The sequence below is a fragment of the Drosophila mauritiana genome, chromosome 3R, assembly GCF_004382145.1.
Source record: "Drosophila mauritiana strain mau12 chromosome 3R, ASM438214v1, whole genome shotgun sequence".
NCBI lineage: Eukaryota > Metazoa > Arthropoda > Insecta > Diptera > Drosophilidae > Drosophila > Drosophila mauritiana.
This window is the reverse complement of record NC_046670.1, coordinates 16,498,984-16,516,039: the sequence shown is the minus strand read 5'-3', so window position 1 is coordinate 16,516,039 and position 17,056 is coordinate 16,498,984. Positions and strand designations below refer to the sequence as shown.

At 45.1% G+C, this 17,056-nt stretch overlaps 1 protein-coding gene across 6 annotated transcripts; it reads right to left on the bottom strand.

Annotated features, from left to right (window-relative positions):
- Positions 1-286: 286 nt before the first annotated feature.
- LOC117143831 (DNA-binding protein RFX2) lies at positions 287-16,049 on the bottom strand. 6 transcript variants are annotated; one of them, XM_033308679.1, is made up of 11 exons: positions 15,925-16,049; positions 11,059-11,534; positions 10,459-10,843; positions 4,511-4,589; positions 4,198-4,435; positions 3,967-4,131; positions 3,429-3,887; positions 2,990-3,292; positions 2,457-2,771; positions 1,922-2,290; positions 287-1,852 (listed from the first exon to the last, which is right to left on the bottom strand). In XM_033308679.1, the coding sequence occupies exons 2-11, from the start codon at positions 11,314-11,316 to the stop codon at positions 1,718-1,720; spliced, it is 2,706 nt and encodes a 901-aa protein (XP_033164570.1). In that variant the 5' UTR covers positions 11,317-11,534; positions 15,925-16,049; the 3' UTR covers positions 287-1,717. The 6 variants fall into 6 exon arrangements, with proteins under 6 accessions (XP_033164570.1, XP_033164571.1, XP_033164567.1 ...); XM_033308680.1 differs by having other exon boundaries at positions 10,459-10,819; XM_033308676.1 differs by having other exon boundaries at positions 3,967-4,435.
- Between the last annotated feature and the right edge of the window lie 1,007 nt (positions 16,050-17,056).

Here is a 17,056-nt window from a genome sequence, read left to right as displayed (position 1 = left end):
CTAATTAGCACTACGATATTGTATTTAATCCTTAAGTGAAGCTCTGTAAATCTGTAAGCTAAGAAAAACAATTTTTGTATAGAGTTGTTAGAAAATCAATTGATAAAAACAAATTGAAACCAAAAAAAAATAAATATAATAAAATTACACCAAATGTTGTATTATTACCATGTACTTTCGAAACAAAACACTGAAGGTATGTACAAATTTTTAAAAGCTACTGAGATTTTTGATTTTTGAGAATAGTTGATATGCAATAAAAAAGTGTGTCTTATTATTTCATTGACCATTTTTATTTCACATACATAAATAGTTTTGACATTTTAAAATTTCAGTTTTCAAATTACTTTTATTTTTCAACAACCAATAGAACTTAGATGCTAGCTAAGCTTTCGCAATTTGAGCAAAACCAGTTTCCACAAAGGAAATGCTGGTAATTATCGTCGGTTTCTTGGGCCGTACAGAGCATATAGTTCAGATGTGTGCTTTCTAGGACTAGACTGTTGGATACCGATGCAGTTCGTGGCCTGCGTACCGCATACCCATTAGTTGACTTAAAAAAACCATTTCGCTAGCTGCTCGTACTCTTATCCAAAATGGCATAAAATACTCTGATAAGCGCCTCTGTTAAAATACATGCTTCGTAATAAAATGATTCCTTGTAGTTAAAATATACATACACGTTTACGAATCTTTATGTATAATTAATATATAGGTATGGTAAATTGTATTGTTTCAAAATTGAGTGTTCATCTTTGCACATTTAAGGCCTGTTGTTTACTTAGCTTAGGTTTGCGTTTTGTGTTTTGAGTTTTGAGCTGGGTGTTCCTCTAGAACTTGAACTTGAACTTGAGCAAGCTGTTCGATGTGAGCTGTGTTCCTTCGCTATAATCTATATATGCTTCCTGACTAATTCCTCTGAGTGCGCGTGTGGGTGCTAAGACTATGTGTGTGGTGTGCGCCGTGCGCTATGATATACAAGATCGTTTGTTGAAACCAGACAAAACTGATGCCACCTCCAAACCCATCGTTATCGTAGACAGTTGATTACAATTATTAATGCACATGTACTTAAACTAAAACGTATCCTACGAATACAGATCAGGGCAGACAAGACCAGACGATGCTGCCGCACTGGCTTTCAACTTGCTTGCTCTCTGGACGGCTCTTCACTTCGATGCGGGGGCAGTCCAACACTCGACAAATTCCAGTTAAAGCTCCCTTGGGCGGTCAACAAGCTAAGTCCCATATCATAAAACAATGGTTTAGTTACTAAAGCAAAAGTAATGTACTCTAAAAACATACTTTCAGTGAACAGTTTTCCTACTCTCCAACAGAAGTTATATTAAATGTAGAAACGTAATCTTTGTAAATGGTTAAAACTAAACAATACCATGACATTTCCAATTTCGCAAGTGCCCGTCCAAAAGATCTTTTACTGCATATGAGTAAGGATCCTGCCTAAAACTAACGACTAAAATTTTGACTGACTACGCTGGTTGTGAGGGAACTTAGGGCTATAAACTAGCACACAGATACGATACGATTACGGATATACAACACGGTTCCATTATTAAATGCAGAGCTGAATGACTGGTGACGACAGGGGCTGGGGGTGCACACTGATGGGGTCAACGGTTACTGGTTACATAAACACTACGAATATGCCGCTCCATGCCAGCCACTGCATCCACATGGACATCCAAATCTCGGGGCCTCATTCCTGCTTCAGTCGCTTGGCCTCGTTGCCCACGTCGCCTCCACTGCTGGCCGAGCTCGGAGTCGTCTGGTGCTCCGTGTCGCTGGTGATGTAGGCGAACTGGCACTCGAACTCAAAGTCCATGTCCTTTTTCTGCGATTTGCGAATAGTAACCGGATTTCAGTAAGCATATATAGAATTTAGTGTTATCAGCTTACTAACCATTCTTTCACAAATGACCGCAATGGCTGTTTTGTCTTGTGCCTCGGCGATTTTGTGCTCCACCAGGTAGAACATGTACTCATCGAACAGCAGGCGAATCAGGTGGAAGCTTCCGAAGCTGGAGGCGGATCTCAGCGTCAGGTCCCGAATGATCATAGAGCTGTAGAAGCTCCACTTTAGCAGGAACTGGCGTGCGGCTCTGGCATAAGTCGGCTTCCCGTTGTACTCCTCCATGGCCGACTCCACCACCAGTTGCAGCCAGCTGGCCCACTGCTCCAGGGAGCTCTGCTGCTGCAGAGCGGCCTTGAAGTCGCTCTCCAAGCGCTGGACCACGGCGGGCGCACATTGACTCACCCAAGCAGCTTGCTCCTGTGGGATATAATGATCAATTAGTTGGGGTATATATTACTATAAGGTATATCTTTTGAAAACTAGCTAATAGGTTTGCATATCACTCATACGTCCTGTTGCCCTACAAAGTACCTAAGAAACGTGTTCTTTCACCTTCGGTTGTCTATAATCGCAAAGGACTCACCTGAACATTGTGGAAATCGACACGATTGAGATCGCTTAGCATCTGGGAGATCTGGGCACCATTCTGGAGCACTGCTCGAGCCGCCTGCGCCAGGTGATTCAGCGAGGTGTAGCGCCGCAGCGTTTGGCAGAATGCCGAGACGGCATTGGTCTTGATCTGGGCCAGCTGCTCCGGCACGCCCAGCATGCTCTCGCACAGCCAGATCTCCAAGTTCTTGGCGAAGTTCCGAATGGCCTGGGTCAGGGCGTTTGGTATAGAGCGGAGCACATCCGGTATGATGACATCGACGGTGTTCTGGTAGAATTGATAGTCCACCTGGTGGGAAGGAAAACAATATATTTAAGATTTATAATATTAGACACAGTGCAATTCATTAGGTATAAAATTAATGTTTAAACTAAATTATTAAATTCCACAATAGTTTACGATGCTGATTGAAACCTATGAAAGATTGTAAATCTCGGAACAAGCCAAGCACTCGGGGCACGATTGCCGGCTATCTATTGGCTACCATTGGTGGCCGCTCCACCCACCTCTCGCACGAACTTCTGCACTTCTGCGCAGTGGCACAACAGATACAGCTTCGTCTTGCTCAAGTACTTCTCCTCCTCGCACTCGTCCAGATTGTTGTTGTCGCTGGCCCGCCAGAAGTCGCGCAGCAGAAACTCCACGGTGTTGAACTCCAAGTTGAGCACGGCGTCCAGGAAGGACTCGCAGTGCTCCCGATACAGGCCCCGGAAGGTGTCCACGTCCTCCAGGGTCAGTTCGCTGTTGAAGCTGTGGTTCAGCTCGATGGGCGGAAACGAGGGCAGAGCACTGGTTCCATCGCCGATGTACTGGTGACGAATGGATGGAATAAAATCAATCAATAAACGGATGAATTCAAAAATAGTTCTTAAAAATATCGTAAAAGAAAAGTAACACAACTATTAATAATTTGTAATATCACAATATATTTTTTATGGTCCCTACCTGAATGCACGCCTCGTAGGTTTCCGGCTTGAAGGTGTGCTTCTTGGTGCCGTTGCTGTGCCGCTGGCCATGGCCACCGCCCAATCCATTGGAGCCGGCCAGTTGTCCGGCGGTGCTGCTGGTGACGCTGACCATCGGTCCGCTGCCCGGTCCGCCGGATCCGTCCGGGGATGGTCCGTAGCCGGCAGCCAGCATCTGCTTGTCGTCCATCGCCTGGCTGTTCAGCAACGAGCCGGGCTTGATGCGGATGCCATAGTAGTGATACTTGGAGTTGCCGCGCGTGCCCAGGCGACGTGTGCGCAGTCCGGAGAACACGGAACGTATCAGCTTGCCGAAACTGGCCGCATTCACGGGCTCCAGCTTGTGCTCGCTGCAGTGCTGCATGTAATGGTTGTACAGCGTGCTCCTGGGCAGGCTCACCCCATCCGCCGTTTCGTAGTTGCGCGACAGCCACTTGATCTGAAAGAGAGTTGGATGTGCATGGTGGTATATTATTAGGGGATGCTGTCCGTGGGGGCGTATCCATGGATGCACTCACCGTTGCCGAGGCAATCTTGTTGCTGCTGCCGAGCGCACTCTGGTCGGAATCCGGGGAGGCGCCTCCGCCGCCCGTTCCCAGGCTGCCGCCGCTAGCCGAATGGGTCGTGGTCGTCGAGGTGGGCGTCTGGGGCGTGCTCTGCGCCTCCTGGATGTACGCGACCTCCTGCACCCAGTGGCGATTAGTTCCGTTCACCCGGTCCGCATCCCGCTCCCAATCCCTGCTACTCACCGTCAGGCTGTGTGGCGAATCGCGTCCATGCGACTGTGACTGCGACTGTGACAGCGAGTGTGCGGAGCCATTGAGGAGGATGCCCTCCTCCACGGGCACCAGGTACGGCAGCGTCGTGGAGTGAGCTCCGTTCGAGGAGCCTCCGGCCGACGAGGTGGCTCCGTACTGACCCGTGGTCGAGTAGTACGCCGTCTGGCCGTTGCCCTGGTAGTCCCCCACCGGGCAGAACGGATACGTCCTGAAATTGGCAAGGGCAAAGACAAGGGGTTTAGATAAAGGTCGAGCTTATTGATCTCCTCCCGGATTTACTCACATTTGCGTCTGGCTGGAGTTGCTATGGTACAGCTCAGAGTCCACATATTGCACTTGGTAGTTCTGCTCCTGGCCCGAAACTGAAAGAAACCAGGATAATAGAGTTTTTAATTAAAGTTCCTTAACATATTTATGTCAAGAAATCCACAAAACTATTATAGTATATTGTATAGTATATAGTAAGATACTTTACAGCATGACTTTGGATAATTAAGATCTTATTTAGAGCTATGTTTCCTAAGTTCGCCTATGATCGATTGCTTAAACTAAATAATATTTAAAGAAAGATAGTATAATGCGGATTGAACTGATGTTTTTCCGTCGGTAACTGTTGTTGTTAAAATCATTTAATACACTTTAATAATATTATTATTATTGAAGACACAGGAATTTTCGGGACTACTGTTTCAACTCATTCAATAGAGTTTATTTAATGTTGAACCAAATACTTGGAGCACAAAGCGCTATGGGCAAATTCTATTGATTAAGTCAACAGCCATTCATTCAGTCCATTCACTGCATTCAATTGGCACCACGGAGGAAAACACTTGACACCCACAAACTGAAGACGAACACATTTAACCCGACACAACACAGGTGCTCCAGATGCACTATTCAAAGTTCGAACTGAAAGCGATTGGATGAAGAGTAAGATATTTACCACCGCAGTAGGACAAATTATTGTGGCGTCGATGGTGGTGGTGGTACATGGTGGTGCTGGAGGATCCCCCCGAAATGTTCGTTGCGGCGGCACAAGACGAGTTTGCCAACGAGGAAGTGGATGGAGTGGATCCGGTTCCACTTCCCGATCCCGATCCCGTTCGCGAACCCAATCCTAGCGCGGAACAGTTGCTGTAGCTGGTTGCACTGGCGCTGGCCACGAAGGTCTGGTGGTGATGGTGATGATGATGGTGGTGCAACTGCAATTGGAGCTGGGCGGGTGGTGCTGGAACGGGATTGGCGGCCACGGATTGCTTGCAGCGGCACTTCTCCAGGAGATTCGAGTAGGCCACGGCAGCAGCGGCGCTGGGACTGATCACTGGCGGCGTTGGCGGCGACTCCAACGGAATGCTGCACGGTGCGGTTGGGTGGTGGTGGTGGTGGTGCGTCTGCTGGTGTTGTTGGTAATGGCGCGTCTGGCAGTCAAAGCCGTACCGCGAATGCATTCGTTTGGCCGGAAGTGGAGCGTAGGCTGCTGGAATTGGTGGCCCCTAGTCCGGGTGGGTGTCCTATGGTACTTCAGATGATTCCGGTGACGACTTCAAACTGGTTAGGCTTACAAAAGATCTCGCTTTCATTTGAAAACCCATGCATATCTGCCTTTTAAGCTTTCGACTAATTTCGAATAGTTTTTGAACCTTTAAAGATTTTTTTTCAAATCGAACTCGAGAATTTAGGTTCCAACAAATAGACACAACTTTTTCTAAAATTAAATATAAAAATCAAGTTCATAGGTTCGAAGTCCAGAGATGTAAGTTTCAAGATTTGTAATCCACAGTTAGGAAACCCATCTCATATTGAAAGTATTAAAGTTTGTGAGAATGCAACAATATGAAATTCAATTCAATTCCAGAACTTATAGTCCATATAGAAGGCATTCAACGATTCTGTAACATCGTTTGAAAACTGCGACGAACAGTTGCAAGTTCAAATATGCAAATCGAAGACGCCAAAGCTTAGTTTCGTAAGTGGAGAAGTCACCCGGTTGCTTCTGGCAACTGGCCAGCAACTCAGTTCGGAAAGCGAAAGTGAAATCCTTGACCAGGCAACCGCTCCATTCAGAATTGTCCTGCTCCAGTGGGTGGTATTTGTATTTGTAACCGACTAACAGGCTTGGGTTGCGATGGCTGTGGCCGGAATCGAATCGAAGGACGGATGCTGGATGCTGGATGGCGTGGAAACGGAGCAACCAGTGCCTGCGAACGGTAGAATTACAACTGAATCCAAAATCAAATGTTATCCTAGCAATATGCCTCCGAAAATAATGATGATGGCGAACTCACGACGACGGCGGCGCAGCAACGAATTAAATTACAACAACGGCGGCTGCTGCCTCGGCGGTTGGGTGGTTGCCGGGTGGGTGGTTGCTATTATGATCCGTATGCCCGTAGCGAGTAATCCAACCCAGACCCTCGAGGAGTTTTTTTTTTTGCTACCCCGTCCTTGCCGCCCATTCCCATCCTGCCGTCCCCGTTTCAATCGGTGTGCTGGCTAATTCCGGGCTCAAAGTCGCATTTTCTGGGATCTGCACAAGTGGTGGTCGACATGGGTGGACTCGGGGGACGACAGTGTGGCGTCAAGCTGGGATGCTGGATACGCAAGCGGGATGGCAACAGGACGACGGCGTCAAGGCAACGCCGCCTGGCCAATCCCACTCCTCACCGGTTGCTAGGCAGCCTCGCCGTCTCGCTTCCACCATGCGGCGCTCTCGCTCGCACGCTCGCTCTTCAACCCCTGGGATCAGGATGCTGAAGGATGTATCCTGGCCAACCAAATCGCTTGCTGCCATCCCTTCGTCGCCGGGCTGCCGTTGTGGGTGTTTCCATGGCCGATGATAAGGTGCGAGCAGGTGGCTGGGTGGGTATTTTGGAGCCCTTGGGTTTGGGTGGAGCACCACGAGAGAAAGCAGCCGGAATGGCATGCGATGCGTGGAATTTTTCCATATTCTCCCCGTGGTCAGGCCAGTATTTCCCTTCCTTTTCTTTTTTTGTTTTGTTTTGGCAGTTTCCTCTTGGCCACCGCTTTTCATGACATATTTCAGATATTAATTCCTCGTCGAGGAGCACATGTCCTGGTGTAAGTGAGTGGATCCTGAAGTTGTTGCGGTCAGACCTGCGGCTGTAAACCGCCTGACCCCCGAACCCTGAATTTTCCCTTTGACACGCTGCTGCAAACTGTAAATATTAACAGGTGCCCCTTGGGGCATTTGGGGATGAGAAGTGATGAGCGGCGTGAATATGGAAACCTGGATATGGAAGCAAGGAGGCGCTGCACTGGCGAATGTCCTTTAAAGTTGTCAGGGCATAGGACAATTCCACTTCGACATATACGAAATCTTTTGAGGTTCTTTCAAGTGGACCGCATTCTCGCCCAAAACATTTTGGCTTTTCAATGACTTTGGTTTCAGTGGCAAAGCAGTTTTGCTTTGGTAATTGCCTTTGGAATGGACTCAGATTGAATCTTTAGCAGATTGCAGATGAAGTGTGATGAAGGATAACAGCTCAGCTGGATCTTGGGGCAAACGAAGTTAACTTGGACAGCTTTTTATAGAACAGAAGTTATCTTGAGAACTAAAAGAGCGATATAAATATTTAAAATAAATTAAATTAGCTATGAATCTTTGGTTTTAGTTAGGATAACATCAAGTAAACAAGTACATTTATAGATGCAAATAAGGTATTCAGCTCTAAACTGCTTATTAAACTATTTTAATAGCCCCTGCTGATCTTATCAAAACGAGAATAAAAGCACAACTATTTCCAAAGACTTCATTGTTGAGCTGAAAGATAGATCAATCAATAAATGTATAATGAAAAGTTGAACAAGCTCGATTGATCAGAGCGATGAATGTTCTTTCGGATGTTTTGAGAGTTCAAAAGGTTTATTGCAATATCCGCTTTGGTGCGCCACTTGTGCAAATTCCCAGCTCCACTCCACATGGGCAACATGGGAGCCGGGTTGTGCACAAATTGCCAGGATAACGATAACAGACAAGTGCAGGATAAGGCGGAGAGGGGGAGCGCAGCTGGCTTATCCTGCATCTACTACAACGTCAACAAACAATTAACCTTTTTGTGAGCCGGACACGCTGGCAGGGGATGTGAGCTTCACGGGGATTGGCCCGGCTACCGTTGTTGGGTCAGAGGTCAGAGGTGAGTCCTTTGTAGAGCTTCACTTGCTCTGATTGCCACAGCGAGATAGCATTCTCCGAGAATTATGAACTGCGACTCGCTTTTGACAAATAAATTTGCGCTTATCTCGATGGGCAGCGGGAACAAATAGGTTTTTGTTGGCACAATTAAAAGAAGCCCGGCATATGCCACAGTTCCCTAACTAGCTTGGAACTTGGAAGCCAGCTACTTGGCAACATGGCAACCACCACCCACATCCCAGTTGTCCACCTGGCCATCCTGGCAATCACCGACCAACCACTTCAACTGGTACGGATTCCCGCGTTTTGTATGTTTCTATTTTTATTCGCTGGCATTATTAAAGGTTAAGCTCGTCGTCTTCTGCCTCGTCGATTCCATGAGCACCCAGCAAATCCGTATCAATTGAAAAGTACAATGCAACATATTCGAGAAAGGTACGAGTAAGTTATGACATGGGCATTCCCCCACCCACGAACACCCACCCACCCAACTGATAAACACCCACAACAGGAACGAAGCTGGAACGCCCTAACGCACGGAATATGAAAGGGATTCCGCATCAATTTTTATTGGCAATCAGTGCACTGGAAGAAAGTTATTGGTCGAAAACTTTACAAGTACGCCATGAAAATTGAAATAATAAAATTAAAATGAGACATAAGCTATAGATTTATCCAAATAATTTGTATGATGTATTTTCCAAGCAGATATATCGCATAGTTTTGAAAGATTTCTCGCAGTGATGCAGTTGAGGGTCCTTTTAAAAAGGACGAAGGTATTAGTTGACAGCGGGCGGTTATTAGCGAGTCGTCGACTCATCCCCACCCACTGTGCACCCCTTCCCTTCCATCGGATCAGGATGAGGCACCGTGTGAAGCCCTCTCAATTTGTTGTGATTACCCGATGTTGCCATTCGGATACGGATGTTTGCCCTCCTGCGTGTCCTGGTGGTGGTAATTTGTGCTAATAAAATCAAGTACGATGGCAAACAATCAGGCGACCGACCCTTTTCCCGTTGTCCGATTTTGTTGTAGATAGCTATAGTTTCGCGGCGAAGTGTAATCTCGATTAATTCATTGTGCGGCGCTCGAGTGGATGATAATAATTATGTGTGCGCCGGGTGGTATACTCGTATCACAACCCAGTGTGTCGTCCTCATCCTTGTGTTCATCATCCATCGTCTCGATGTCCCAGCTGCACTTTGCCTCTTTGTTGCTTTTTGTTTTGCACGTGGCTCGTACGGATCCGTGTCGTGTGTCCGTGGACAGGTAGTATCTCAATCCGCAGCGGGGTGTGTGTGCGTCTGCCAGCCATTCATGTGCCTAACCAACCAACCCACCAACCCACCCATCTCATCACCTATCCATCCATCCATTCATCCGCGTTTCAGTTTTCAAATTAAGTCGCTTTAATTGTGATATCAGGCAAACGTTTAAAATACGCCGGATTTTAAGCTGGTCCTTGTTTCCGGCTCACTCCCCAACCCTCCTCATCCTGCCCCTCCCGGGACATGTTGATCCTGTCATTATGTTTGTTTACAAAGCCGCGACTTTTGCCGTCCGTTGTTTCCCGTTTGCTGGTCGCCGCTTTGATTTTCGCCCACTGCAAGTGCCGCCCATGAAATCAGGAGTTTCCCTTTCGGCTCAGGACCTGGCCAAAGTGGGTTTTTCCGCTCTCAACTGGAATAAATCGCTAACGCGAATCGCACGTAACTGCGATTTTTTTGCGGCATCGCAGTTTTTGCGCTTATTAGCAAAGTGGCATCGTGATTGATATTTATCCATTCGATTTTGTGGCATATTTCATTAGGGGAATTTGGTAGGATCAATTATTTAGGGGTTTTAGAAAGCGACGTTCTCTTAAAATAAGAATAGGATTTATGCTTCCAAACTTTTGATTACTTCCTGACTGGGTTTCTTACGATAAGAGGTCTAGTTTTCTTGCCAAATGTTCCTTACTTATTTAAAATGTAAATATTTTTAATAAAAGTTGCGTATCATAGTTAAGTAGATCTATAACCAAATATCCTTTTACATTCTGGATTCAAATAGATTCTATCCTATATTAGTAGACTCACCTGTCACGGTGATGAAGGGCGTTCCATCGTCATCCTCGGTGGTCTGCACCACGGTCACCTGACCATTGGCCACCTGCTGGGCCAGATCCACACCATCCTTGATCGCGGCTAGATCGGCCATACTGTGAATGGGTATCGAGTGGGTCACGGTGGTTCCATTCGGTTCCGTGGTGGTAATGGTGCCCATGGTGTCGCTGCTGCTGTTCACCACATGCCCGTGCAGATGGGCATCGCTGCTCGAGTCCTCGGCATCCATGGGCAGTACGACGCGAATCACCTCCATCTGATCGGCATCCGTGGCTACTGCTCCTGTCGAATCGTCGTCCTCGTCGACTAGTTTCTTCTGCAAGAGCTGGCAGTTCTGCAAGAGGGGTAAAAGTTTTACCTATTTATCCAGGTAGGATGGTTATTTTATTAAATTATTTTATCTTTTTTTCGTGCAGCACCAATTTCTATTTCTTAAATTTAATCTAAATTCTAGCGACTAAATCTTTGCTTTATCAAAGTGAAAGTCACGTATAGCTAAAAATAACTAAACCAATCCTTAAATACATTCTATCTCTAATGAGATTCTAACAAGTTACTCGGGAATGCACCCACCTGTGTCATGACATCCTCCAGTGTGGCGGACACAACGACGCCATCCTCCGTGCAGAACTCAAACTGCTCGGCATGCGGCGGTGGCGATGTGGTGCTATTGGTGGTGCTGCCCCCAATGACTCCGTTGGTGGCGCTCTCCACCTCGACGGTCAGCTGCTGCTGCTCCTCCGCTGAGTCCTCAGGTGGCGAGGTGGCATCCACGATGGCAGAGCGCGTCGAGAGGATGAACTGGCGCTGTGGAGCCAGGCGTGTGGTCATTGGGGTTTGATGTTTTGCGCTCGCTGCTCCACAAAATTATTTGCTCCGATGATGATAGTGGCTGCACCTGGGTTGCTAAATTCGTTGACTAGTAGTTAAGCTCGTATTCTATTCTAGATCCCTCTAGTACTAGGTATTCACTCGTATTCGAGGTCTAAAGCAATGGCGGTGTTTAGGTTCAATGTTTCGGCTTCTTTAAGTGGCCCCTGGTGGAGATGCTGTAAGGAAAAAGTGAAATTTTGCAAACTTAACAAGGCATGTCGTCAATCAAAGAGCAGGTATTCAATAAGGAATCAACATCATCATCCACCCGAGCGCTCAATCCCACCCCATTCCCCTATCCCAATGGCCCCCGCCTGCCAAGGATCCTTTGTTGTTGCTGCGGATGGTGGTGTGGGTGGTGGTGGTGGTGGTGGTGTTGCTGTGGTGGTGGCTTGTGCTGCTTCCGCTGGGGCGTTGCTATGAAATTAAACTTTTCGCAGGTATTTCTTGATGCTTTGATTTCCTCATCGCTTTGTTCTCCGCGCAGCAGGAGCAGCAGCAGAAAAATATATCTCTGCGTATATAAGTATAAATACGTGCATATATACGGATGTCTATTGTGTACAATGTCGTATTTTTTCCGGTCGGCCATTTTGATTTCCCTCCAATTGCTGGGGAATCTTTGGGCAAGCTCCTTCGTTTCAAGTACAGCATACATTTGGGGGCAATGTTTTGGGGATTTCTCTTTTTTTTTTTTGTTGTTGTTGGGGAATCACCGGAGGCAAAAGCGTAGTTGGTTTTATTTTTAGGAGGGGCTTTCATAAAACTTTTAAAGTAAATGAAAAAATATTCAAATATTTTTGTTTGGCCTCGAGAAACTTTTAAAATTACTGGTAATATAAAAGCAAACTATATCATTTGGTTTCAATTTCGTGTGAAAAACTTTAACATTGAATACAACTTTCTCCTGTAAATCCTCTATTATGTTACACACCTACTACTAACTTAATTATCCTTAGTGATTGCCTCGGGTTAGTGTTGGCCATTGAGTTTACTGTACTTACATAATACCACACCCGGAAAGTCCATTTTTGGCCTACGGCTCTGCCTTCGGCCAATTAAGTTGGGCAAATTGTAATTGTCGAGGACAAAATTACATGCGCGTATCAATCAAAGGAAAACACAATTTGTTTAGGTAACTCACATATATCGTTAATAATTAACAAGTTTTTTTCAGCAGAATTTATGATATGTAAAGTTAAAGTTTATTGAGTTTATTTCCTTTATATTAGTTTAAAAGATTTCAGTTATTTAAAATGTTAGATTTTTAAAGAATTAAATTCTAGTTTAAACCATGATTTCGTTTATATTAAATTCACTTTAATGTTATTCAGTTATTTCAAAAGTCTTTAAGCTCTTTTTAGATCGATTTATGAAGTCTGCAATGTGATACTTAGAAATTAAAATTTGTTATGGAAATTTCTAGTCTGGCAGATTTGTTTTCGTCCTCTTTTGCCATCCTGCTGATTTGTAGCTTCTGAATTTCACACTTTCTGCGCTTTTGCTGCCACTTTGGCACCTGCCACATGCACTTGCTCTCAGGGCAACCGGCCCAATGTAAATAAGTTGTGGAGAAGGCGACGCTGGCGACGTCAACGTCCATCCCGAAAAGGGGGAACTGAACTCCTGCTGGGGGCAGGGGATTGGTGGTTCGGTTCGGTTAATGGCAGGGGATCCCCCATTTTGGAAGCGCGGACAGGACAAACGACCCGGCATACGTCACGTTCAAAGTTGTTGTTTATAAACAATAAACGAAGTTGGGAGTTCCTTTGGATGGGGTGGCAGTGCTGTGCTCTGGAGTGGGTGGATAGCTAATGCGTTGCCCCCGGACGGAAGTGCACTCGGCTACTCCTTTGGTTCCTTAGTTCACAAATCAAACGGCGCGCTGGGCTAGCGAGCTCATAAATTTGACGCGTGAAAAGTGCAGCTCACTGGCTTTCCAGGGGAAGTTTTCCCAGTCACGACACCCACACTAACACCATCGTCCTGCACAGGTGCACACCTGTACAGTACACACCCACACAACGCGAACAAATCACTAAGGACGCGCAACGCCAAATTATTGATCAAATAAATTTTTCGGGATTTTATTCTCCCTGCAAATGCGCTGCTCTCGCCGGATTTTCCCTATATGATGGCGGATTTACCGTGTATATATAGCCGTCTATATATATATCTGTCGAATATATCTGCTGGCTGCTATAGTTATTGCTGCTGCGGTGTGGTTACTTCGAACGTGAATATGCAACTACGGCGGAAAAAAGGTTTTGCCCAACATCAGCACCAACTGAACAAACTACCAACACTCCGGCAATGACAATGGCCAAAAGGGGTTGATAGTTTGGTAATAGGGAATTCGAATTGGTCAAAATGCACTCGCTGCTCCTACAGCCGGTGTTTTTGTTGTCTCGGCTGTTTCGAGTGCAGTGCATTTTCAGCTGGCAGAGCGAGATGGAAACTCATTTGAATGCCGTTTGAATTCGATGCCTAGTACAACATGTGTGTTAAGCCAACATATACAGTCAAAACTGGCTATGCCGTCTTTTTAAAAATATAATATAAAAATTAATTGAAATAAACTGAAATAAAAATAGGAATCTTAACAAATAATGAAAGCAAGCTTATAACACACCAAGTGCAGGTTTAAAGGTAACAGTTCCATTAATTATATCTTACTACTATATGTACCATTAATTATTTAACTCTATTAACTATACGAATGCGTTGTTTCAAGACTGGTTCACTGTAAAGTTACATGCCACAGCACATGGTCAGTGTAAAAGAGATAGACAAATTTACAAAATTAAGGGGCTTGGGGTGAAATAGCTGGAGTGGGTGCAGCACTTTCGGCCAGTCCGTGGCATTGACCCCTTTTTTAATGTCCAATAGCACCACCACCTGCCCCTAAGCCACCACCTCCTCCGCCGCCGGCAGCTGCGTTGTTATAGGGACAACCCACCGGGATGGGAATGGGGCATACGGAATGCCAAATATAAAATGCAGAAGCTCAGACAGCGTGACGTTTTCTTTCTGGCCTAATCACATTCACTTAACGGCTGCAGCAGGTACGATAGAAAGGATAACGGAAACATGTGTTGGGCACAGGACACGAATTTGGATGGTGCGGATGTGGAATGCGCATCACAGTTGGTTGATGTGGGAATAGACATTATTGTCATACTATTGTTGCTTAATATCTTTGTAGAAATGATTAACTTGCATAATTATTTCTTATCAAGAATAACTTTACATGCATTTATGTTTGTAGATATACTCTTTTTATACACTTTATACAATTGTTAGAAATATTTATATGAAACATTAACTAGCATCCCTACTTCATCGTATATGATAGCATATGTGTATCCTTACAAATGAAAAGCCCATGGTCCTCAAGTTATCTGTTTTAAATTAGCCTTCAATTGTAATGGAATTGTATTATTTTTTAAAACAGCATCACAATCGCTAGTTAGTTTGTGATACTTTTAGAACAATATGAAACTGATCATTGTCATGATTATGTTTTTTTTAATATTAAATACTTTTGTCGCCATTTCAATTTCGTTAAGGACCAATGGGCAAATTGACATTGACATTTATTGGAATGGACACTTCATCAGAAGATGATGAATGCAATGCGGCAGTTCCTTTGTTAGGCGTGTGTCATGCGTCCTGCCCCGCCCCCTTACACCGCGGCCGTGTCCTTTTCCCCCGCCCACCCCGTGCCCATTCCCATTCCATCTGCTTTCGGGGCACAAGACGGAGGCAGTGAAGCAGGACGAGTGGCGAGGCAGCAAAGCGGAAGTGCACAGGAGGTTGTCGTTGGTCCTGTACACTTCTCCAAATTTTGAAAGGAACATAGATAGCTTACGAAGCCTAATTTCAAATGGATTGATGCGCATTCCTTGGTTTTGAAAGGAAAAGTGAAATGCTTTAGAACTAGTAAGACAACCTTTTAGTTGGTGACATGGCTTCTATTTAGCTAGCTTATAATTTTGTATAGTTACAAAAAAATGTTAATTTTCTCTAAAATCTGTTAACTTTTCCCAATCAGCATGCATTTTTTCGAGTGTGCCGGGAGTTGTGGATTCCTGGTCTTACACCTGGCGCAAGGACTCGTTGTAATGTGCAACCGGCCATGGCACACTCCATATGGATATGGAACGTGGATGGAGAGGTCCTTCGGGGGTGGAGAGGGATTCGGAATCGTGGATGGGAGTAAGGGTGGGATGGCTGGTCCCAGTTTTCCTTGGGTTACAAGTTGCGATGCCTCGACCGCCACGAGGACTCGACTTAATTGTCTTTAAATGGCTGAGCGCCTCAGATGGGAAAACGCGCAAATGAAAATGCGGAAAAACCGCTGACTACCTGGCTGGTTGGGTAATTTTCTCATTTTCTCGTTCAATGAAAATTCGCTGGCTACAAAATGAGAAAACTTCACCGGCTTTTGATCTTTTCGTTTGGAAGTAAAAGTTTTTCTTTCTTTTTTTTTCCTAATAATGAAGAATTTTGGATAGGGTGGTGTAATTATATGTACAGCTATATATACTAGAATCTAGAACATACCTTAGTGACTAGGGAGCTTGGCTCCTGGAACTCATCTTCAATATTTTGGGTTTTCGAAAACCTTTCCGAAGTTTGTTATCCAATATTGGTTGGGGATTTCCTGGGGATTCCTTTTTATAATTGGTATTCCTGCTAATCCTTTGGTTTTCCAACTGGATTACGACGTAGTAACGGGACCGGAAGGAAATGGCTAGTGTTTTGGACTTTTTTGTTGCTAGGCAACAGAACAAAACAACAAACACACGTAAAAATCACGACTGCTGACATCTTCCGGGTTTCGCCTGGTCAACTCTTTACGTCTCACAATCTTCTGCAAACTCTTGTCACTTTTTATTACTAATTTTCATTGTTTCGGGGGAATTGAGCACGTTCTAATTGGAAAAAACAAAAAAATAATAATTTGTTGCTGACAAAAAACAGCTGACAGCAGTGTTGGTCAACCCTCAAGACAAGTGGCAACGCTCACAGCTGTTCGAACAGTGCTGGTTAGCATGCCACTCACATGTTAACGTTGAATATTCGAAAAAGGGCGCTCTTTTTGAATCGAAATAAATTGCTTACTTATTACGACTGGTTGAATAAAAACAACTTTCACGGAATGATTCTGTCGCTGGGCATTTTTGCGACCTCCAGCAAACGTGACCAATTTGCCGCACATTGTTTGTTAATTAATTTGTTGGGATATGCCATTTTAACACTTGTGGTAATTAGAAAAGCAAGTAAACCGAGCGGAGGAATGAAGCAATAATGTGGGCACCTCTTACGTCCGCTTGTTTACTACTTTTTCTAGTTTTATTTTTTGCGTCCGCTTGTTGTATTTCTGCTTTGCCTTGCTTAATTAGGCAGGCTAGGCACTCAGACTCAGGTGAGTGTAGTGAAGTGAACACGTGTTCCACATTAGCAATCAGCTAGCCATAACCTGGAATTTATTGCACTGCCTTCGTAAACCCATAGATCTGCTGCAGCGAATCGTAATTAATATATAGTTTTTCTATTTAGATGCAATCATGCTGAAATTCTGCCTCGTGGATTGGCTGAGAAAGGGGGATGACACTAAATGTGGGCTAGTGGGTTTCCATTACGACTTCAAGTAGTTTTATTTTGTGTCAAGTCCAGGGCGTCACAATCCTCA